Source organism: Pantherophis guttatus, chromosome 4, assembly GCF_059756535.1.
Source record: "Pantherophis guttatus breed Tessera chromosome 4, ASM5975653v1, whole genome shotgun sequence".
Lineage (NCBI taxonomy): Eukaryota > Metazoa > Chordata > Lepidosauria > Squamata > Colubridae > Pantherophis > Pantherophis guttatus.
Window position 1 is genome coordinate 24,064,416 of NC_142066.1, and position 22,833 is coordinate 24,087,248.

General features: G+C 39.8%; 2 protein-coding genes across 2 annotated transcripts in view; both read left to right on the forward strand.

The window, feature by feature from the left end:
- Nucleotides 1–881: 881 nt before the first annotated feature.
- On the forward strand, nt 882–15,191 carry LOC148113907 (vomeronasal type-2 receptor 26-like). Its single transcript, XM_087893529.1, has 7 exons — nt 882–890; nt 3,609–3,778; nt 4,586–4,877; nt 6,018–6,872; nt 11,424–11,651; nt 13,793–13,919; nt 14,269–15,191. Exons 1-7 carry the CDS (start codon nt 882–884, stop codon nt 15,189–15,191), a joined length of 2,604 nt encoding a protein of 867 aa, XP_087749655.1.
- A 156-nt stretch (nt 15,192–15,347) lies between these two features.
- Nucleotides 15,348–22,833, forward strand: part of LOC148113908 (vomeronasal type-2 receptor 26-like) — a 16,165-nt gene continuing 8,679 nt past the window's right edge. Inside the window, exons 1-4 of the mRNA XM_087893530.1 lie at nt 15,348–15,394; nt 15,945–16,236; nt 16,953–17,807; nt 21,313–21,540. Of these exons, the coding sequence (XP_087749656.1) occupies nt 15,348–15,394; nt 15,945–16,236; nt 16,953–17,807; nt 21,313–21,540 (1,422 nt within the window). The remainder of the gene's footprint in view (nt 15,395–15,944; nt 16,237–16,952; nt 17,808–21,312; nt 21,541–22,833) is intronic.

The following is a 22,833-nucleotide window of genomic DNA, read 5'->3' on the forward strand; positions in this document are numbered from 1 at the left end:
CACCTCTTCCCTATAAGCATCTTCATTGTTCTCCTGGATAAGACTCAACACTGCCGTGCCATCCGCAGACTTCACAATATGATTCGTATTAGATATGGCACAGCAGTCGTGAGTCATCAAGGTGAACAGTAATGGACTCAAGACACAGCCCTGGGGGGAATCTGTACTCTGCAGATGGAGTTGGCAACTTCTCTTCCAACTCGCACAAACTGGGGGCTATCAATAAGGAAATCAAGTATCTAGTTAGATAAAGGAGTATTAAAACCTAATAGGCCCAGTTTGTTCAGCAAATGCTGAGGAATGATTGTGTTGAGTGCCGAACCAAAATCAACAAACAGCATTCGCACGAGTGTTCTTCTCCTCCAGGTGCACCAAGCTAACATGAAGCACACCCAAAAGTGCTTCGTCTATAGAGTGGTTTTTCGAATAGAATAGAATAGAATAGAATAGAATAGAATAGAATAGAATAGAATAGAATAGAATAGAATAGAAATTTTATTGCCAAGTGTGATTGGACATACAAGAAATTTGTCTTTGGTGCATAGGATCTCAGTGTCTCAGGGCCCGGGCCTTCGGTTGTTTTTGTGCAATGCCAGGTCTATGACTAATAAAGCCCCCCGCATTCATGATTCAGTTCAAGAGGGGGGTGCGGACCTGGCTGGGATCACAGAGACCTGGCTGGGCCACGAGGGGAGGGTGTTCCCCTCATGGAGATGTGCCCACCAGGCTTCCATGCATTTCATCAGCCGAGGGCCCAGGGGAGGGGCGGAGGAGTAGCAGTGATTATTAAAGAAAGTCTTAGTCCAAGGGAGGCCACTGTTCCTCAGATAGCTGGCTGTGAGTCCCTCTTTGTGGACTCTGATTGGATAGTTTCAGACGGGATGACGGAGGCAAGTCTTGAGATTGTTATCTGGGAGGAGTTTGAACCTGTGACTCCTGAGGACATGGACAGGATTTTCGGGAGGCTTAATGCTACCACATATTTACTGGACCCGTGTCCCACTGGCCTCCCGGGAGGTTACACGAGGCTGGTTTCAGGAGATTACCAATGCTTTGCTGGGTGAGGGTGTCTTCCTAGCCGCCCTGAAAGAGGCAGTGCTGAGGCCCCTCCTCAAGAAGCCTTCCCTGGACCCAGCTGTTTTAGCTAATTATCGTCCTGTCTCCAACCTTCGCTTCACGGCGAAGGTTGTCGAGAGTGTGGTAGTGAGGCAACTTCCTCGATTCCTGGATGAAGCTGTCTATCTAGATCCATGCCAGTCGGGCTTCAGGGCGGGTTACAGCATGGAAACGGCATTGATAGCATTGGTTGATGATCTCTGGAGGGCTCGGGACAGGGCTTGCTCCTCTGTTCTGGTCCTCCTAGACCTCTCAGTGGCTTTTGATACCATTGATCATGGTATCATGCTGCGTCAGCTAGAGGGGTTGGGAGTGGGGGGCATCGTTTTACGGTGGTTCTCCTCCTTCCTCTCTGACCGTACGCAGTCTGTGTTGACGGGAGGGCAGAGGTCGACCTTGAGGTTCCTCACTTGTGGGGTGCTGCAGGGATCGGTTCTCTCGCCCCTCCTGTTCAACATTTATGTGAAGCCGCTGGGCGAGATCATCCGTGCTTTGGGATGAAGTGTCAACTGTATGCTGATGACACGCAGTTGTACATTTCAACCCCAGGCCACCCCAATGATGCCCTTGACATGATGTCCCATTGCCTGGAGGCCGTGCGGATCTGGATGGGGAGGAACAGGCTCAGACTCAACCCCTCCAAGACTGAGTGGCTGTGGTTCCTGGCGTCCCGATATAGCCAGCTTACACCATCACTGACTATTGGTGAGGAAATCTTACCCCCCTCAGAGAGGGCTCGCAACTTGGGCATCCTCCTGGACTCATGGCTGGTTTTGGATGATCATATGACGGCCGTGGCCAGGGGGGCTTTTTATCAGGTTCGCCTGATTTCCCAGTTGCGCCCCTTTCTGGATCAGGATGCCTTGTGCATAGTCACTCATGCCCTCGTCACTTCCCATCTGGACTATTGTAACACTCTCTACATGGGGCTCCCCTGAGGGGCACCCGGAGGCTCCAACTGGTCAGAATGCGGCTGCACGAATAATAATGGGGGCAACCCGTTGTTCCCATGTAACACCCCTCATGCGTGAGCTGCACTGGCTCCTGATGGTGTTTCGGGTGTGCTTCAAGGTGTTGGTTACCACATTTAAAGCGCTCCATGGTTTAGGACCTGGCTATCTACAAGATCGCATTCTGCCACCGATTGCCTCCCACCGACCGGTACGCTCACACAAAGAGGGCCTCCTCAGGGTGCCGTCAGCCAAACAATGTAGACTGGTGACCCCCAGGGGGAGTGCCTTCTCTGTGGGGGCCCCTGCCCTCTGGAACCCCCAGACATACGAAGGATCCCCAACCTCCACGCCTTCCGTCGTGCAGTGAAGACCCTGTTATTCCAACAAGCCGCTCTGATGGGATAAATGATTTTAATTTGGTCTTAATGGGGTTTTAAAATTGGTTTTAAAATGAGAGTTTGAAATTCGGCCCATGATTTAATTATTTTAATCTGCTCTTAAATTCTATTTTTACATTGTTTTTATTATGGCTGTTCACCGCCCTGAGTCATTCGGGAGAAGGGCGGTATATAAATTAAATAAAATAAAATAAATAAAGTGTACATAAAAGGAAAGATACGTTCATCAAGAATCATAAGATACAACACTTAATGATAGTCATAGGGTACAAATAAGCAATCAGGAAAAAAATAAATATAAATCATAAAGATACAAGCAACAGAGTTGCAGTCATACAGTCATAAGTGAAGGAGATGGTTGGTGGGAAGGCAAGCTAGAATGAGTCAAATGTAGGGGGAAGGCATGAAACCATATAGTCCTTTACCAATCTCTCAAAACATTTCATCATAATAGAAGTGAGTGCAACTGGACGGTAATCATTAAGGCATGTGATTATAGTTTTTTGGGGAGGCACTGGTACAATGACAGCATTCTTAAAACATGTCAGCAAAGTGAGCAAAGAAGAGATATGCATTTAACTGAATTAGGAGATTGTGAGGTGAGAAGGGAGAATTTATTTGTCTACTAATCCATCTCTTGTTCTTTTAATCAGCATTGCTTTCCTTCGGTTGAGAAAGCCAGACTCGGTTCCCAAAATCTGTTATGATCCCAAGATCATTTCTTTCTTCCCTGATGAGGAGCTGCCAAGAAATGGGTTTCGGTCATATAATTTCTTCAACTGGAAAAATACTTGATAATAGCTTTGGGAAAGAGAATTCCCTACCTAATGATTATCAGAATTAATCAATTAAATTTGGGTTTTTTTTGGGCAAGCACAGAACCTAGGGAGACTTAGCAGTTTAAGTTTACCATGAGCAACAGCTTCATGAGTAAGTGGCCTTATGAATCACTCAGATGATAATGATTGTAATCTACAACTTTAGTTGTGCATAAAACCAGTAGAGGTTCTTTCATTGTTCCAGTCGAAGTGTTGTGATGAAGATGTGGTTGCACTGCTCTGATTGGAGCCAAATTGCTTTGGCATTCAAAGAGACTCACACACTTTCTCATGGGTTTCTGCTCTCTCTCCTTCTCCTCCAGGCTTCTTTCAACAAGACCTTTAACTCCATGTGTCATAACAAACGACATTTGCAGCTTAATCTCCCTGCCCTCTCCAGTGATATCGTCATTGGAGAATTTGTGTCGACTTTATATCCCAAATGGTCTTTGCTCCACTTTATGGAACATCCAGCAGGATCTTTGGAAGGATGGCAAGTACTCCTTTGAAAGAAACTGTGATATGCCTTTCAAGGTTTTTTTTTTTAATTGATTGTATTCAGGACATTCTGATTAATTTTTTTCCATTTTAGATGAGAATTAAAACTGGTTTAGGTATATTTTTTATTTATATATCTGTCTTGGTTAATGATATTTCAGGTGCTGAAATATACAGTAGCTGTTAAATGTTGCCTTGTAGACATGGTTTTTCATGTTGCTGTTGTTATACATCAATTAACCTGTTCATGAGAAGATTTGATTTTAATGACACTGTTCCCCTATTTTTTTTATTTAACATTCAAAATGAAAGCAAAACCATATCAAAACTATTTAGCATGAATATTTTATTAAAGGTTTAAATACATATCTATGATTCTCATACTACATAATGCCACTGTTAGGAATTTGTCACTTTTTCCTGATTAGCAAACACTTCTACATACCAAGACTTTTATTTTATAAAGATTGTGATAGCTTGAGTTTTCTACTTCTTATGCAGTAAGTCTCCTTAGTAGAAAGACGGAGCATATTTAAATATATGAATGTGATAAAATGTGAATTGTTGTTAACAGTTGGCAAAATCCATCAGTTTCTGTCCTTCTATTGCATTGCTGCCCTACATACACAAAACAATGCTTGTAATTGCATTAAAATTCTCAAAATATGATCACAGTTCCCACATGATCCTCCAATGAGATTCAAGCACTGCACTTCAGCCCAGATACATCATTTTAGATGTATCTAAATCCAGTTATTGTCACATTCGAAGATTATAGAACTAAATGAAACTCTTCTTGCAGGCCATTGCCTAAAAACGTACAGCATGTCCTAGCCTTCAGTTTTGCCATTCAGGAGATCAACAGGAATGAGAATTTGTTACCCAACATCACCTTGGTCTCCAAGATATACGAGAATGGTTTTCAGGCAATGAAAGCCTCTGAGAACCTTTTCACTCTCCTCTTTGTGGAAGGCCTCTGTCAACTCAATTACAGGAAGGGAAAGGACCAAAACATCATGGCCGTCATTGGTGATCTCCCTTCCCAGAACACCATCCAGATGGCCAACACCTTAAATGCCTACAAGATTCCACAGGCAGGTATCTGGTTTCACATTATGCACAAGAAAAGAAAGGATGGCAATTAAAAGTGAAGACAACCCCTCAAAAACAGCTGCAATATTGGGGAACTCGTTTTAGAGTTTTTATTTACTTATTTTGTCAGAGAAATGCAATGCATCAATTACTATTATATGTGTAGTAATTCTTAATAAGCACAAACATATTTAGTTTGTAGAAACTGTATAGCTATCACTGTTTCGGACTTCTTCTTCTCCTCCTCCTCCTCCTCCTCCTCCTCCTCCTCCTCCTCCTCCTCCTCCTCCTCCTTCTTGTCTTTCTCTTTATCACTTTGGGTTCTTGTTCTTGCTCTTTTGGTGGCCTCAGGCATTGTTAATTGATATTGTAGTAGTGTATCTGATGTTGTCTCTCCATCTTCTGGGTATTCTATGTTCACAAGAATTTTAAATATGCTTATCCTAATTATCTTACCCTCATAATATAAAATGGAAGATGAATACTGTCAGATCCTTAATGAAAAAGCCGCCTCTCTTATTACTCATTCCTATCTGCTCTCTAAAAGGCATATGGTGGCTCAGTAGCTGCTGACCTTGTCAATCTAAGTTCAGTGGTTCGAATCCCTAGTGCTGCATAATGGGCTGAGCTCCTGTTACTTGTCCCAGCTTTTGCCAATCTAGCAGTTTGAAAGCAGGTAAAAAATGTACATAGAAAAATAGAGACCACCTTTGGTGGGAAAGTAACAGGGTTCCATGGATGTTTGGCATTTAGTCATGCCGGCCATATGAACATCGAGACATCTTCAGACAGCACTGACTCTTTGGCTTTGAAATGAAAATGAGCACCACCCCCTAGAGTCAGGAACGACTAGCACATATGTGCGAGTAGAACCTTTATCTTTATCTGCTCTCTATTTCTACTTAGCACAATCAAAGATTGAGATGACTTTGTCTAAAAAGGGATGAATGGAATTCTAATGGTGGTCTGGTTACCAAAGCTCTCAGGAAAGACTTGTTGATCTCCAGATTTAGTATTTATCTCACCCATCAAGATTTTTTTATGGAAAAACAGGTCCAAAAGAAATACTTCCATTTTTTTTTATGTGTCTACAGAAGCAGTATTTCATCTAAAAATACATCATTATTATTCCCACTCTGCAGCTCAGTTATGGCACTTTTGACCTGGCATTGAGTGATAAACAGCAATTTCCTTCTTTCTTCTGGATGACTCCAAATGAAAACCTCCAGTATGCTGGGATTATTCAGCTCTTGAAATATTTTGGATGGAATTGGATTGACCTGCTCATTCCAGAAGACACCACTGGAGAGAGATTTCTCAGAATTCTGAGACCAAAATTCATCCAGAGTGATATTTGCATTTCTTTAATTCAACTTATTCCAAGATTGACAAATTATGACCCCAGTACCTTACGGAAGATTAATCTAGGTAAAACAGGACGTGTCCTGTGGTATAGTAAAACCAATGTAATACTAGTTTATGGGGACATGCAATCTATAGAAGTCTTACGAATAATTCTTGAATGGTATGAAATTGGTCAAAGGCTCCCAATTGAGAGGGTTTGGGTCATAAGTGCTCTCTGGGATGTCACTTCTGTCTTTGATCCTCAGAAATTTAAAGCATTGTCTTTCAATGGAAGCTTGTCTTTTGCCCTACACATAAATAGGGTCCCAGGCTTTCAAGAGTTCCTTGAGAAGCTAAATCCATATCACTCTAAAGTGCATTTCCTACCTCAATTCTGGAGTGCAGCATTTATCTGTTCACTTCCAATGTACAATATATATGCAGCAGGCAAAGGAAGCTGCACTGGGAAAGAGGATCTGGGGAGTCTCCCTGGAACTGTCTTTGAAATGGAGATGTCTGGCCAGAGCTACAGTATTTACAATGCTGTCTATGCTGTAGCACATGGTCTCCATGCTATGTATTCATCCAGAGCCAGGCAGAAGACAAGAGGCAATGGAGAGAAGTGGAATTTGCTAGAAGTCCAACCTTGGCAGGTTAGTTATGGTTCCTTCTAATGTAGTGGGAATGTAGCCGTAATAACATATTGATTTCAATTTTTACAAAATTCAAAATTCATTAACAGTATATTTTACAACAGTCTGCATTCATCTGAAAGTGTCTGAACAAAACATCTTTTCATTTGGATAATGTAGGAGATTACAAGGTTGAGCCCGAGGGTAGGGTCAAATGCATCATCCGTTTGGTGTCTCTACACCCCCATAAAAGACCTAATTCCAGCCCCCCTTTAAGTCCGTTGGCTCTTCTCTGGTGCCAATTCACCTTGACCATTGATAGTTCAGAATGTTGTAATAGGTAGCATGAAATAAACTTGTAGTACTTTTGAACTCTGTTCTGATTCCGTGCAACAAGGAACAATATCATATTCTTTATTTAGCTGCTCCTCGAAAGTGTATGTATGTATGTATGTATGTGTGTGTGTGTGTGTGTATGTGTAGAGATAGATAGATAGATAGATAGATAGATAGATAGATAGATAGATAGATAGATTTAAAATATATGTTTAAAAATTATTGTTTAATAACAGCATAGTTGGAAGGGACCTTGGAGGTCTTCTAGTCCAACCCCCTGCTCAGGCAGGAAACCCTATACCAGTGATGATTAACCTTTTTGGTGCCGAGTGCCCAAAGCATGCGCGCGCGAATGCATTCACATGAGGGCTTCCCCTGTACCCCATTTTGGGCCTCGAAAGCCTCCTGAACCCCCATGCATGAACTCTGCCCCCCCCCACACACATGTACATGTACATCCCCCACATGCGCCCCACTCCTGCACATGCACGGCAGAGACCAAAAGACCAGGTGGTCGGCTGGAGGCACACATGCATACGCGGTGGAGCTGGGCTGGGGCGACCGCTGGCGTGCTGCAGAGAGGGCTTTGGATGCCATAAGTTCACCATCAAATCACACCTAGTCCTTCTTTTCATTAAACTAGACATACCTAATTCGAGCAACCTTTTTTTACACATCTTAGTCTCCAGTCCCCTAATCATCTTGGTTGCTCTGCACTCTTTCTAGAATTGCAACATCCTTTTTACAATGTGGTGACCAAAACTGGATGCAGCATTCGAAATGTGCTCTGCAGGATGAAGGCATCTTCCCATGTTTCAAACCAATATGGTCTGAGCTTTCTTTTGCCAATTAGACCCACAATATTTGGTGATGTCATTGAGCCATCTTCTTTTTGGTCTCTTTTGTAGACACCTTTTATCAACAGTGAAAAGTGATTAGAGTTGATAAAACACTTTTTTATCAACTGGGATCCATTCTATGACTGCCTTGGTCCACCTGCCAAGTCCTTGTCAAGTGGTATTAACACTTCAAATGATCTTGATTCTATCCTCTGTTAATTCAGCCTAGGATTGAGTTGGCTTTTTTGGCAGCTGAAGCACACTGCTGACTCATATTGTCCACCAGACCCCAAGATCCCTGTCACAGTTACTATTTTCTTACCAAAATATAGAACCTTACTTTTTTCACCATTGAATTTTCTTTTGTTAGATAGTGCCCGATAGGTCACATCTGACAACATCCTTCTGTATTTTAAGCCTATCTTCTGGAGTTTTGGCTACTTCTGCCAATTTTGTGTCATATGCAAATTTTATGGCTTATCTATCCCCTCATCCAAATCATTGATGAAGATGTTGAAGAGTACTGGGCCTAAAACAGAGCCTTGGGGTACCCCACTGCATATTTCCATCCATGTAGATGCAGTTCCATTGAGGACTACATGTTGAGTGCGGTTGGTCAGCCAATTATGAATCCATCTGGTGGTGATGCTGTCTAACCCACATTTTTCTACTTTAGCAAGTAGTAGGTTATGGTCTACCTTATCAAATGCCTAACTGAAGTCCAAGTAAATTATATCCACAGCATTTTTCTCGTTCACTAAAATTTGTCTGGCATGATCTGTTTTTGACAAACTGATGTTGGCTCTTGGCTACAACTTTGTTTGCCTAAGGTGTTCACAGATTCGTTATTTGATTTTCTTTTCCAGAATCTTCCCAGGTATTAATGTCAGGTTGATAAATCTGTAGTTTCCTGGATCCATTTTTCCCCTTTTTTGAAGATGGGAACTACGTCACCTCTTTTCCAGTCCTCTGATAGTTCCCCAGTGCTCCAGGATTTTTGAAAGATATAGTTGTTTGTTTGTTTGTTTATTTATTTATTTATTTATTTTGCCGAGTACATATTAGATAATATAAATAAGTATAAGCATGAATTGAATACATAAAATGAATACAATTAAAGGAAACATTAGGACAGGGACGGTAGGCTCTTATGATCACATCTGCCAGTTCCTTCAGAAGCTTGGAGTGTAATCCATCTGGTCCTGTTGATTTGAACTCACGTAGGGTAGACAGGTGCTCTCTTACCTTTTTCTTATCTATTTCTTATCTATTTTAAGTTGTATTCCTGCATTTCGCATGCAGCTGCAAAAAATTAATTAAGCAGTTCTTCTTTCTTCCTGTTGTTCATTACTTTCTTGCCATTTTCTCCCATTAATGGACAATAATTTCCTTGACATTTTTCTTGTTTTTTACATGTTGAAAGAAGCTTGTTGTTGTTGTTGTTGTTGTTGTTGTTGTTGTTTACTTTTGTCGCAAGACTTAGTTCATTTTGAGCCTTAGCTTTCCTGACTTCATTTTTGCAGTCTCAAGATATTTGTTGATATTCTGCTTTGGTTAGGTGCCTCTCTTTCCAGTTTTTATATTTGTCCCTTTTGTCTTTAAAATTTATAATTTTTAGTTGTCTATAGGCTTGGTGGTAACCTCTGAAAGTATGTATTTCTTGTTGCAATTTTGATTTTTTTTTTTCACAGATATTATATTAGGTATATGGAGATATTTTTTCCCAGAGGTCTTCTGCTTCCTCTCCAAGTTTCAATCCAGTACATGACTACCTTTTATGCAGCATTTTGTGGTTGAATAGCAGAAGAAAAATTCACTAAAGTAGAGAGAAGGAAAAATTGTGCAAAATAATAATAATAATCAATGAAATTGGTGGCAGGAGTAAGATAATTAATTGTTCTAACTGTTCTAACTTCTAGAAATTGTGGATGCTCCAACACTGGAAGTTTTTAAGAAGAGATTGGACAACCATTTGTCTGAAATGGTTTAGGGCCGTGATGACGAACCTATGGCATGCATGTCACAGGTGGCACACATAGCCATATCAGTGGGCATGCCAGCTCAGCTCTGGCACGCATGCGCGTGCAGGCCAGCAAATTTTCCGGCCTTCTGGGCCCACCAGAAGTAGGGAAACAGGCTGTTTCCTGCCTCCGGAGGGCCTGGGGGGGGAGAATGGCCCGTTTTCCTTTCTTACCTGGCTCCAGATCCTCTCTATTTATCTGGGAAGGGTGAAAAACAGCCTTTCTCACTTCCTCGGAGGCCTCTCTAGGAGTCTCTGGAGACTGGGTACAGCAAAAAAGGTCACTTCCTGTCCCACTAGGAGTTGGGAAATGGGCCCTTTCAGGCCTCTGGAGGGCCTCCGAGGGAGTGGGAAAGGCTGTTTTCGCCCTCCCCAGGTGCACAGAGACGATCTGGAGCCAGGTAAGAAAGAAAAATGGGCCTACCAGGCCATCGCGTGCCAGGAGCGGGGGGAGGGGGATTGCGCACGCATGCGCAGGGGGGTCGCATAGAATTATGGTGTGGGTACGCACACATGCAAACTTCCCCCACCCACCCCCCCTCCTGGCATGCGATGGCAAAAAGGTTAGCCCTCACTGGTATAGGGTTTCCCACTTGAGCAGGGGTTGGACTAGAAGACTATAAGACCTCCAAGATCTCTTCCAACTCTGTTATTCTATTATTCTGTTATATTTCTTAGCAAAAATTTTATCCATCATGAAGTGCAACATGTGCAATATATCTGACCAAAAAACTCTATTTTAATTAAAGTCAATTCCGTTTATTACAGTCATAGACCAGACACCAGAAACAATAAAAACACTCAGTAAATATGCAATTAAAAATTCTACTATAAAATAATAAATAACAGCTAAAATCTATGATAAAATCCAGCCTGTCGATTATATATGGTCTAAAATTACAATTCATAAACTTGTAGCCCATAGTCAGTTTAATATTTAAAAAGGAAGAAAGAAGCAGTGCAACAGGTTTGCCATATTTGTTGTATAAAATAGCTATGGTGGATTAGAAATGTGTTTCTGATGAATCCCCAATGCTGGTGTGCAGAATTTAGCCACCTGCGCAGAAGTAATGGACTTAAGCAGCCACTGGAGATAAGGAGTGTCGGAGTGGCCAGGATACCCAGTAAATGTTGGAAGAATATGTTTCTTTGAATCTCTCTGTAAAGGCACATCGAAAGAATAATACTTAAACATAAAATATAGTCCTGCAAAATAGAATTATGCCTTTGGAATATTAAAAAAAATACTATTAACGCTAAAGTTTGGCTGCTAGTTAAAAATGACTTGAGTGCCATTTGGTAAATCCCAGCATGGAATTGTACATTCTATTACCTACTATTGGTATCAATATCTCACTTATCTCTCTTATCTTTCAGCTTCGTTTATTTCTGAAAAACCTCCATTTCAACAATAGTGCTGGGGAAGAAATAGTTTTCAATGAGAATGGAAACCTGGCAGCAGCATACGATATCATCAACTTGATTACTTTCCCCAATCGATCCTTTCAGAAGGTCCAAGTTGGAGATGTTGAACCTCAGAGTTCTCAAAAGGAAGGCCTCACCATAAATGCAACTGCCATTGTATGGAATCCCAAATTTAAGCAGGTGAGTTAAACAAACCAACTAAAACACGAGGATATTTTCTCAATTTCTGGGATTTTAAACCAGTAACCTTAGAGTGGTTCCAAGGTCATTTTGTATCTTCTTAATGATGTTAGAACACTTTTGTATCCTGGAAAAATGAAGAAGTTCTCAATTCTACATTACACTTTCAGAATGTGGGGAAAGAGCTCACTGGGATTATTATTTATTTATTTATTTTTGTATAAAATAACAGATATAAGTATAAGATTATGAATATAGGAAATGGGTACAAATAAAAGGGGACAGTAGGACAGTGACGGCAGGAATGTAGGTGCACTTATGCATGCCCCTTACAGACCTCATAGGAATGGGGTGAGGTCAACAGTAGACAGTCTAAGGTTAAAGTTATGGGGGTTTGGGGATGAAACCACAGAGTCAGGTAGTGCATTCCAGGGATTGACCACTTTGTTGCTGAAGTCGTATTTTCTGCAATCCAGTTTGGAGCAGTTTACCTTTAGTGAAGTGGAAGATTCATCTTTTGAAAGGTAATACTGAAGGGAGGATTAACCTTTCTTCTTTGAAAAAAATATTAAAAATTACAGTTACAATAATACAAACAAGAAAAGGAAAGATTTTACATAGATATACTGTAGATGATAGATAGATGAGATAGATAGATAGATAGACAGACAGACAGACAGACAGATAGATGATAGATAGATAGATAGATAGATAGATAGATAGATAGATGATAGATAGATAGATAGATAGATAGATAGATAGATAGATAGATAGATAGGACTCTCCCACTAATGAGTTTATCTGACTTTTTTTTTTTTTGAATCAGTTGAGACACAAAGCATAAAAAAGGTCATCACACCTATTTTCCACTTCAGGCTAATATAAACATCCCATTTTTCTGGAGTTTTGCAGGAAATATTTCTCTTGCCAGTTCCCATAGCCAATTCAAAAATCTGGGGACAGCTTCTGGCCATATAGAGATTTAGACATTTTTTCCCCTCTTCTTTTTCTCAGAGAACTGAATAGCTTTTCTGCAGGTACTAATGCTTGTGTATTTTGAAATACAGGCAAGTTTGGATTATTGTGCTATCCCATTTTATTGTTCATCACAGAATACCACAGATGGACTGTGGACATATATCAAAGTTTGCCATCACCCTAACTCCTGTGTTCACCACACTTACATGACTGTCCTAATTGTCAGATGGTTTTTTGATAACTGAGTATGTGCAGAACAAGGGAGGCCACCGAAGCTGGGCAATCTGCTTGTTTTACTTCACTCATCCTGTACATGGAAAATCAGGATACCACTCTTGAGTGACAACGTAACACAGGGATAATTGGAAAAGGATAGCAAATACTAGACCAGAATATTTTTGCTGTCATCTCAGCAGTTTCAACACTATTTCCCATACATTACAAATTTATTTTGGATTTTCTTCTTACTATTCAAATTTAACAGCTCATTAAGATTATGAGAAACATCCTGTTTTATCAACTCCTTTAGGACATCTCAAGTTCCTTTACACACTCTGCAGGGTTCATGAACTGATTTGTATTCAAATTTTCAATAGCAATTCAAAGATTTTTCAGATTTTAACTGCTCCTCTGACTGATTCTAGCAATCAGTCCTAGGAATTCCAAATTTTGCATTATTAGAAATTACAAGAAGCTGGTTTTCTTTAGGTAAATGTAAAGGTTCCCCACGCACAGATGTGCTAGTTGTTCCCAACTCTAGGGCACAGTACTCATCTCTGTTTCAAAGCCAAAGAGCCAGCACTGTCCAAAAATGTCTCTGTGGTCATGTGGCCAGCATGACTAAAAGCCAAAGGCGCACGGAATGCTGTTACCTTCCCACCAAAAGTGGTCTCTATTTTTCTACTTGCATTTTTTACCTTCTTTCAAACTGCTAGATTGGCAGAAGCTGGGACAAGTAACGGGAGCTCACCCAATTACGCAGCACTAGGGATTCGAACTGCTGAATTTCTGATCTTTCCATCAACAAGCTCAGAGTCTTAGCCACTAAGCCACTGCGTCCCATGTTTTCTTTAGCTTTTATTTAAAGAGAATGACTGCTGACTGATTGATTCAAAGCTTGATTATAATCCATTTTAATTCCTTACTCTGGCCATTCCCATTAGATTCCACCTGCTGCCACCTGTGTAGAAAGCTGCCATCCTGGGTACCGGAAATTGATTAAGGAGGGGAAACAGGTTTGCTGCTATGACTGTGTTGAGTGTTCAGAGGGAAGCATTTCCACCATGATTGGTAAGAAAACAATATGGATATTTCTTTAAAAATACATTATGCTATAACCAAGTTTGGGTTCTTGAATTTAGTTTTAAAGAAAAGCATAGATTGATTGGGATCTCTCACTAGCCTTGGTCTCTTTCTTCTTTTTTTTAGTAAAAACTTTTCCTTATTAAACTGTGTAATCTCTTGTTCAGGAAATGTAGTCTATTGAATAAAAAAATAAACTTTAAAAGGATTTTCTTAAAGCAAACATTTTAATAGCTTTATTCTCTCCAAAAACAGGCATAATCAGGAGGCATAATTGCTAAAAACTTAATTCGATTCAATGTATAGAATATTTAGATATTTTATTTATGGTTTTTAGATTCCAACCAATGTGAGAGGTGTCCAGAAAAACAATATCCAAATGAGAAACACCATCAATGTATTCCCAAAATTATCATCTACTTATCCTACAAAGAAGTCCTGGGAGAAGTCCTGACTGGCTTTGCTGTTTCTTTTGCTGTCATCACAGTTGTGGTGATGGGGACATTCATCTTCCACCAGAACACTCCCATCGTCAAAGCCAACAATTGGGATATCACCTGCACCCTGCTCGTCTCGCTCCTGCTGTGTTTTCTTTGCTCCTTCCTCTTCCTCGGGTGTCCAGGGACAGTCACATGTCTCCTCCGACAAGCAGTTTTTGGAGTGGTCTTCTCCATTGCGGTGTCTTGTGTGTTAGCCAAAACCATTACGGTGGTTCTGGCCTTCATGGCCACAAAGCCAGGGAACCGAATGAGGTTGTGGGTGGGGAAAAGGCTGTCCATCTCAGTCATTGTTTTTTGCTCCCTTATTCAAACAAGCATCTGTGCTGGGTGGTTGACCATTTCTCCTCCTTTCCCAGACTTGGACATGCATTCCCAGGTGGATGAGCTCTTAGTGCAATGCAACGAAGGCTCGGAGATCATGTTTTATGTTGTGCTGGGCTACATGTGGCTTCTGGCCCTCATCAGCTTCACGGTAGCCTTTTTTGCCCGGAAGTTGCCCGACACTTTCAATGAAGCCAAGCTCATCACCTTCAGCATGCTGGTCTTTTGCAGTGTTTGGGTGTCCTTTGTGCCCACTTACTTGAGCACCAAGGGGAAATCCATGGTGGCTGTGGAAGTCTTCTCTATCTTGGCCTCAAGTGGTGGCTTATTAGGCTGCATTTTCCTGCCCAAGTGCTACATCATCCTACTGAGACCAGAGCTGAATACCAGAGAGCAGCTAGTTAGGAAAAAGACAGATGTGGTATCAAGGGCAGCATGAATGATACCTGAATTTATATGATTTGGATGAAAATGTTCTGCATTCTGAATTTTATTCAGAAATAATTGTCTTCTTAATTTTTTTTAATTGCAATAGAATTTAGATTTGTTAAGTGCGTGAATTGCAATAGAATTTAGACTTGTTAAGTGGGTGAGAATGACCAAGGTTCACGCTCTCCAAACGCTCTTCACCAATGTAATTTTGTACGCTCCGCCTACCTGCGCGACTACGTGACCTACGTTGACCACGGATTGACAGACTGAGAACTAGGAGGAGAGGGGTTTTGTGTCCTTATACGGGCATCCGCTGGTGGTTGGCTAATCCACCGGCAGGAAGTTTAAATGAATGTCATTGGCCGGCTAGCTTGCCAGAGCTGTATATAAGGAGGGCTCGGCAGCACAGCCGGCAGTTCCGTATGAGCTGAATAAAGTGCTGAACGGACCTCGGCTGAGTCGCGTCTTCTTTTCCCTGCGCCAATCTAACACACATGACCACCTAGCTATTCCCACCCAGCCAATCCAGGCCCCCAACAGTCTGAGGGACTGTGAATTGGCCCCCTGTTTAAGAAGCTGGAGGACCCCTGCTCTAGAAGGTAGGCTCAAAATAGAGAAGGATCTTGATACACTTGAACACATGATCCTCCAATGAGATTCAAGCACTGCACTTCAGCCCAGATACATTATTTTAGATGTATCTAAATCCAGTTATTGTCAGATTCGAAGATGATAGAACTAAATGAAATTCTTCTTGCAGCTTATTGCCTAAAAACTTACAGCATATCCTAGCCTTCAGTTTTGCCATTCAGGAGATCAACAGGAATGAGAACTTGTTACCCAATATCACCTTGGTCTCCAAGATATATGAGAATGGTTTTCAGGCAGTGAAAGCCTCTGAGAGCCTTTTGAGTCTCTTCTTTTTGGAAGGACTCTGTCAGTTCAATTACAGGAAGGAAAAGGACCAAAACATCATGACTGTCATTGGTGATCTCCCTTCCCAGAACACCATCCAGATGGCCAACATCTTAAATGCCTACAAGATTCCACAGGTAGGTATCTGGGCTCACATAAATGCACAAGAAGAAGGAAAGGGGGGTAGTTTAAAAAATATATATCTGAGGAAAAAAGGTGGGGGGAGCCTTCAAGAATAAGTAAAAGTATTGGAAAGTTATTTTGGGTAGTTATTATTTATTTATTTTGCCAGAGAAATGCAATGCATCTTTTATCTTCTGGTTCTCACCCTTCTGGTAGCCTTAGCCATTCTTAATTTATATTGTAGTAGGGTCTGATGTTGTCTCTCCATCTTCTGGGTATGCCTCATGTTATTTGACTTTCTCTCTTTTTGTTTATGCCACAACAATTTTAAATATATTCATCAGTAAAGTAATAGATATCTTATCCTTATAATATAAAATGCAAGATGAATGTTATTTGAGTGTCACTATGTGTAATTAATACTGTCCAATCCTTAATGAATAAGCCTCCTCTCTTGTTACTCATTCCTATCTGCTCTCTATTTCTGCTTAGCACAATCAAAGCTTCAGGTGACTTTGTCTAAAAAGGGATGAATGAAATGCTAATGGTGGTTTGGTTGCAAAAGCTCTCAGGAAAGACTTGTTGATCCCCAGATTTAATATTTATCTCTCCCATTAAGGATTTTTATGGAAATAAGCTACAAAAGAAATGTGCTTCCTTCATTCTTTTTGACATATCTGCAAAAAGATTTCCTAGCCTAAAGCACATCATTATTATTCCCACTCTGCAGCTCAGTTATGGCACTTTTGACCTGGCATTGAGTGATAAACAGCAGTTTCCTTCTTTCTTCTGGATGACTCCAAATGAAAACCTCCAGTATGCTGGGATTATTCAGCTCTTGAAATATTTTGGATGGAATTGGATTGACCTGCTCATTCCAGAAGACACCACTGGAGAGAGATTTCTCAGAATTCTGAGACCAAAATTCATCCAGAGTGATATTTGCATTTCTTTAATTCAATTTATTCCAAGATTGACAGATTATGACCCCAGTACCTTACGGAAGATTAATCTAGGTAAAATAGGACGTGTCCTCTGGTATAGTAAAACCAAAGTAATACTAGTTTATGGGGACATTCAATCTATAGAAGGCTTACGGGTAATTCTTGAATGCTATGAACTTGGTAACAGGCTCCCAATAGAGAGGGTTTGGGTCCTAAGTGCTCTCTGGGATGTCACTTCTGTCTTTCAAGCACACAAATTCACCCCATTGTCTTTCAATGGAAGCTTGTCATTTGCCCAACACACAAATAGGGTCCCAGGCTTTCAAGAGTTCCTCGAGAAGCTAAATCCATATCACTCTAAAGTGCATTTCCTACCTCAATTCTGGAGTGCAGCATTTATCTGTTCACTTCCAATGTACAATATATATGGAGCAGGCAAAGGAAGCTGCACTGGGAAAGAGGATCTGGGGAGTCTCCCTGGAACTGTCTTTGAAATGGAGATGTCTGGCCAGAGCTACAGTATTTACAATGCTGTCTATGCTGTAGCACATGGTCTCCATGCTATGTATTCATCCAGAGTCAGGCAGAAAACAAGAGGCTATGGAGAGAAGTGGAATTTGCTAGAAGTCCAACCTTGGCAGGTGAGTTACGTTGCTTTCAATGGGAACACAACTATAATACTATAGTTATTTCAATACTAATACTATATTTTTACTAATGAAAGCACATGTCCCAGGATAATGATGCGAGATCGAATTTGGGTCGGTCAATGGGACCAGAGATTTACTCATCCAGAGCTTTTCTGATTCCATCTTTGCAGCCTCTAGTTATTTGTTGGTATCCTGCCTTAACTGGGTGTTCCTCTTTCCACTTTTCATACTTGTTCTTTTGTCTTTCAAATTTATAGTTTTTAGTTATCTATAGGATTGGTGGTAACCTCTGAAAGTGCTTATTCCTTGTAGCAATTTTGATTTTTATTTACAGATATTATCTTAGATCAGTGTTTCCCAAACTTTTGACATATGTGTACCCCTTCTATAATTTTCGTAACGCTGAGTACCCCTCATAAAAAACATATGCTTTAATAAAAATCAAAATATATTTATTTTTTCTACACAAAATAAATGAAAGTTATATTATAAAGAACATTTTTTTGATTCAATGAGAAGGATGAAATTGTTTATGTTGAGATGACAGATCATCATAATTTGGTTCCCTGGTTGTTAATTTTAATCTGAGATGCGGTTCCACGTCCAATAGTCTGTTCCTTTTTTTCGACTTAATGTCTACAAATGCAGAAAAAGCAACTTCGCATAAATATGAAGTTGGAAAAGGCAAGATGTATTTCAGGACTTTTTCTGTTAAAACCGGATACACATGTTGCATTTGTAACCAGAATAATGTTAAAGTACACTCCTTATGTTTATTTCTCAAGAATCCGTCCGAAGCTAACTCCAACAATTGCTCTTCTTCCGCATGCGACAAACCTTCTGGCATGGATGTTGTGTTAATGTTGAACGGATATCTTATCCATTCAATATTTTTGTTTAAATCAGGGAAATAGTTTTTGAAGCCAACTTGCAAACTCTCCAAATGCTGTATTATGCATTTCAGAGTATCAGCCTCAATTTTAGTAGCCGAACTTGTTATAAACTCATGAAGAGAGGGAAACGAGTCTACTTCTCCATTACCAACTCTCTTTTGCCATAAATTTAGTTTTGCGATGGTAACGTTCACTTTATCTTGAACGTGAAACAATGAAATTTCTTTGCCTTGTAATGATAAGTTGAGGCAATTTAAAACAGAGAATATATCTGCTAAGTATGCTAGTTTACAAAGCCATTTCCAGTCATGTAAACAATTTCTCAACTCAAATCTATCATTAAGAAAGCATTGAAGTTCATGTCTAAGTTCGAACAATCGGTTTAGAATTTTTCCCCGAGATAGCCAACGAACATCTGTATGAAAAAGCAGCTGGGTATGACTACTTCCCATTTCTTCACATATTTGCGAAAAAAGTCGTGCATTCAAAGGACGGCTTTTAATGTAGTTAATGATTTTCACGCTTTCATCCAAAACTTTCTGTAGATCAGCGGGCATCTTACGTGTTGCCAAAGCCTCTCTGTGTATGCAACAATGTGTGGATATGACATTTGGAGCAACATTTTGAATTCTTGCAACGAGTCCTTTATTAATTCCAATCATACTTTTTGCTCCACCTGTGCTTATTCCAACACATCTATTCCAATCAATTTTGTTCTCTTGCATAAATGTATTCATAACATTAAAGATATCTTCTCCTGTTGTGTGACCTAATAAAGGCTGGCAAAATAAAAAGTCATCATGAATTTCTTGATTTTTTTCGTATCTAACAAACGCCATAAGATTTGCAAAATTCGCAATGTCGGTGGACTCATCGACTTGCAAAGCATAATAACGACTTTGAGAAATACCAGATAATAACATCTGTTTTACATTATTAAACATATCAATGATTCGTCGATGAACTGTATTATTTGAGAGAGGAACGCGGTCAAAAGTTTGTTTCGCTCTATCTCCTATCATTACTTCTGCCATTATCTTGGCTGCAGGCTTGATTAAAATTTCGCCAATGGTTTCTGCTGCACTACATTTGGCAATTAAAAGCGACACGCGATACAAAGCTTCTAGTATTTTTTGATTGTCACCTCCTGTCAAACCCCGCATTACTTTTCGAGACTGATTTAAACCCTTAAGTTTATTTTCAAAAAAATCTATGGGTTTATCTTTGTACTGATTATGGTTTGTCTCAAAATGGCGCTTTAAGTTGGATGGTTTCATGCTTTCATTTGTTAGATTTTCAAAACAAATGACACAAATTGGAATAGGCTCATTTTCATCTCCAGTCCATGAGAATCCAAACTTAAGATATTCTTTGTCGTACTTGCGAGTTTTCCTTGCTTTTTTCTTAACAGGTTCTTTCAGAATTGAAATTGATTCGTCGTTAATTTCATTATTTCCTGTTCGTTGATTGCTACTACAATCATTACTTTCTTTCGGTTTAGTAGTTCCAGATTCCAACCAACGATCCATAATCTCTGTTAGGGATAAAAATTGTATTTTATAAAAATAATCAAAATCAGTGGAATTTACTAAAGCATGATAACAGGCACCCGGAACTAAATATTAAAGAAGTAAGTTGTCTCTGTAACGAAGTGCAATATATTCATGCCGTGTCACACCTCACAAGACTGTCTAACGGTTAGATAACACTGCAATTCTCCGGCGTTTAAACAGCTCCGCGGCTCAACATCAACTGTTAATGTTCCCGCAGTTTAAAAATGGCCGAACCCGAGCTGCGCGAAGAATGCGCAGAAGTTCCCGCCATAATGAGTTGCGATACGATGTACGATGGCCCCAGTTCCTGTGTAAAACTGCGATACGCGCCTATTTCTTTCCTTGTTCTGTGGGCGCAGCTAAGCACGGTGCAGTGGATATTCCCACGTGATCCCCACCAAACTCCGGTGCAACGCGTACCCCCACCAAACTCTTCCCGTACCCCTGGGGGTACGCATACCACACTTTGGGAAACACTGTCTTAGATATATGGAAGTAATTTTTTCCCAGAGGCCTTCTTCTTCCTTTCCAATCTTCACTCCAAAAAAACTCTCAAATCCAGTAAAAGGCTACCATTTTTGCAGCATTTTGTAGTTGAGTAGAAGAAGAAAAATTCACTAAAGTAGAGAGAAGGAAGAATTTTGCAAAATAATAATAATAATCGATGAAATTGGAAGGGGTAGAATAGAATGACAATACTGTCATTCTCTAAGGTATGTCTGATCTAAGCATTCACAGAAGTTATGGACTGTTCATCTTTAAGTAGCCACTGGAGATAAGCAGTGTCGGAATGGCCAGGATACCCAGTAAATGTTGGAAGAATATGTTTCTTTGAATCTATCCATAAAGGAACATTGAAAGAATAATACTTAAACATAAAATATAGTCCTGCAAAACAGAATTATGCCTTTGGAACATAAAAAAAAATACTATTAACTCAAAGCTTTGGATGTTCATTAAAAATTAGTTGAGCACCATTTGGTAAATCCCAGCATGGAACTGTACTTTCTATTACCTGCTATTGGCATAAATTTCTCACTTATCTTTCAGCTTCATTTATTTCTGAAAAACCTCCATTTCAACAATAGTGCTGGGGAAGAAATAGTTTTCAATGAGAATGGAAACCTGGCAGCAGCATACGATATCATCAACTTGATTACTTTCCCCAATCAATCCTTTCAGAAGGTCCAAATTGGACGTATTGAACTTCAGAGTTCTCAAAAGGAAGATCTCACCATAAATGCAACTACCATTGTATGGAATCCCAAATTTAAGCAGGTGAGTTAAACAAATCAACCAACACATGGCAATATTGAAAATATTTCTGGGATTTTAAACCAGTAGTCTTAGAGTGGTTTCAGTGTGATTTGTTATTTTCTTAATGATGTTAGAACACTTTTGCATCCTGGAAAAATGAAGTAGTTCTCAATTCTACATTGCACTTTCATATTGTAGGGAAAGAGCTCACTGGGGTTATGGAAACTCTGGGTTCAGTGGCTCCTTAAGAGCTTAGAGAGGTGGAAGATTCATCTTTTGAAAGGTAACACTGAAGGAAAGATTTACCTTTCTTCTTTTTAAAAATATTTAAAATTACAGTTACAATAATACAAACAAGAAAAGGAAAGATTTTATATAGAGATTGATAGATGATAGATGAGATAGATGAGATGATAGATAGATAGATAGATAGATAGATATAGATAGATAGATAGATAGATAGATAGACAGACAGACAGACGATGGATGATGGATAGATAGATAGATAGATAGATAGATAGATAGATAGATAGACAGACAGACAGACAGACGATGGATGATGGATAGATAGATAGATAGATAGATAGATAGATAGATAGACAGACGATGGATGATGGATGGATGGATGGATAGATAGATAGATAGATAGATAGATAGATAGATAGATGGGAGACCGAGATATATGATGGAAGATAGAGAGAGAGAGAATGGATGATAGATGGACGATGGATGGATGGATGGATGGATGGATGGATGGATGGATAGATAGATAGATAGATAGATAGATAGATAGATAGATATAGACAGACAGACAGACAGACAGACAGACAGACAGACAGACAGATAATGAATGATAGATGGATGGATGGAAAGATAGAGAGATAGGATAGGATAGATAGATATAGATGATAGATAGATAGATAGATAGATAGATAGATAGATAGATAGATAGATAGCTGATGGATGGGTGATGGATGATGGATGGATGGATGGATGGATGGATGGATAGATGGATAGATAGATAGATGGATGGATTAGATAGATAGATAGATAGATAGATAGATAGATAGATAGATAGATATAGATAGATAGATAGATTGATAGATGATAGATAGATGATGATGATAGATAGATAGATATAGATAGATGAAAGATAGATGATAGATAGATAGATAGATAGATAGATAGATAGATAGATAGATAAATTGAGTCAACTTAGTGTATCTGCTAAGACCTTGGCATAGAATTTAGATGTTTATGCTGGCCCTGCTTGTTGAAACAGAAAGGTCTTCAGGACATGTTGGAAAGTGCGAA

What these genes read in the sequence shown, in the direction of transcription:
- LOC148113907 (XM_087893529.1), top strand. An exon ending in ATGCCTACAAGATTCCACAG is followed by an intron (nt 4,878 to 6,017) that starts GCAGGTATCTGG and finishes CCCACTCTGCAG; the next exon opens with CTCAGTTATGGCACTTTTGA. An exon ending in TAGAAGTCCAACCTTGGCAG is followed by an intron (nt 6,873 to 11,423) that starts GTTAGTTATGGT and finishes CTTATCTTTCAG; the next exon opens with CTTCGTTTATTTCTGAAAAA.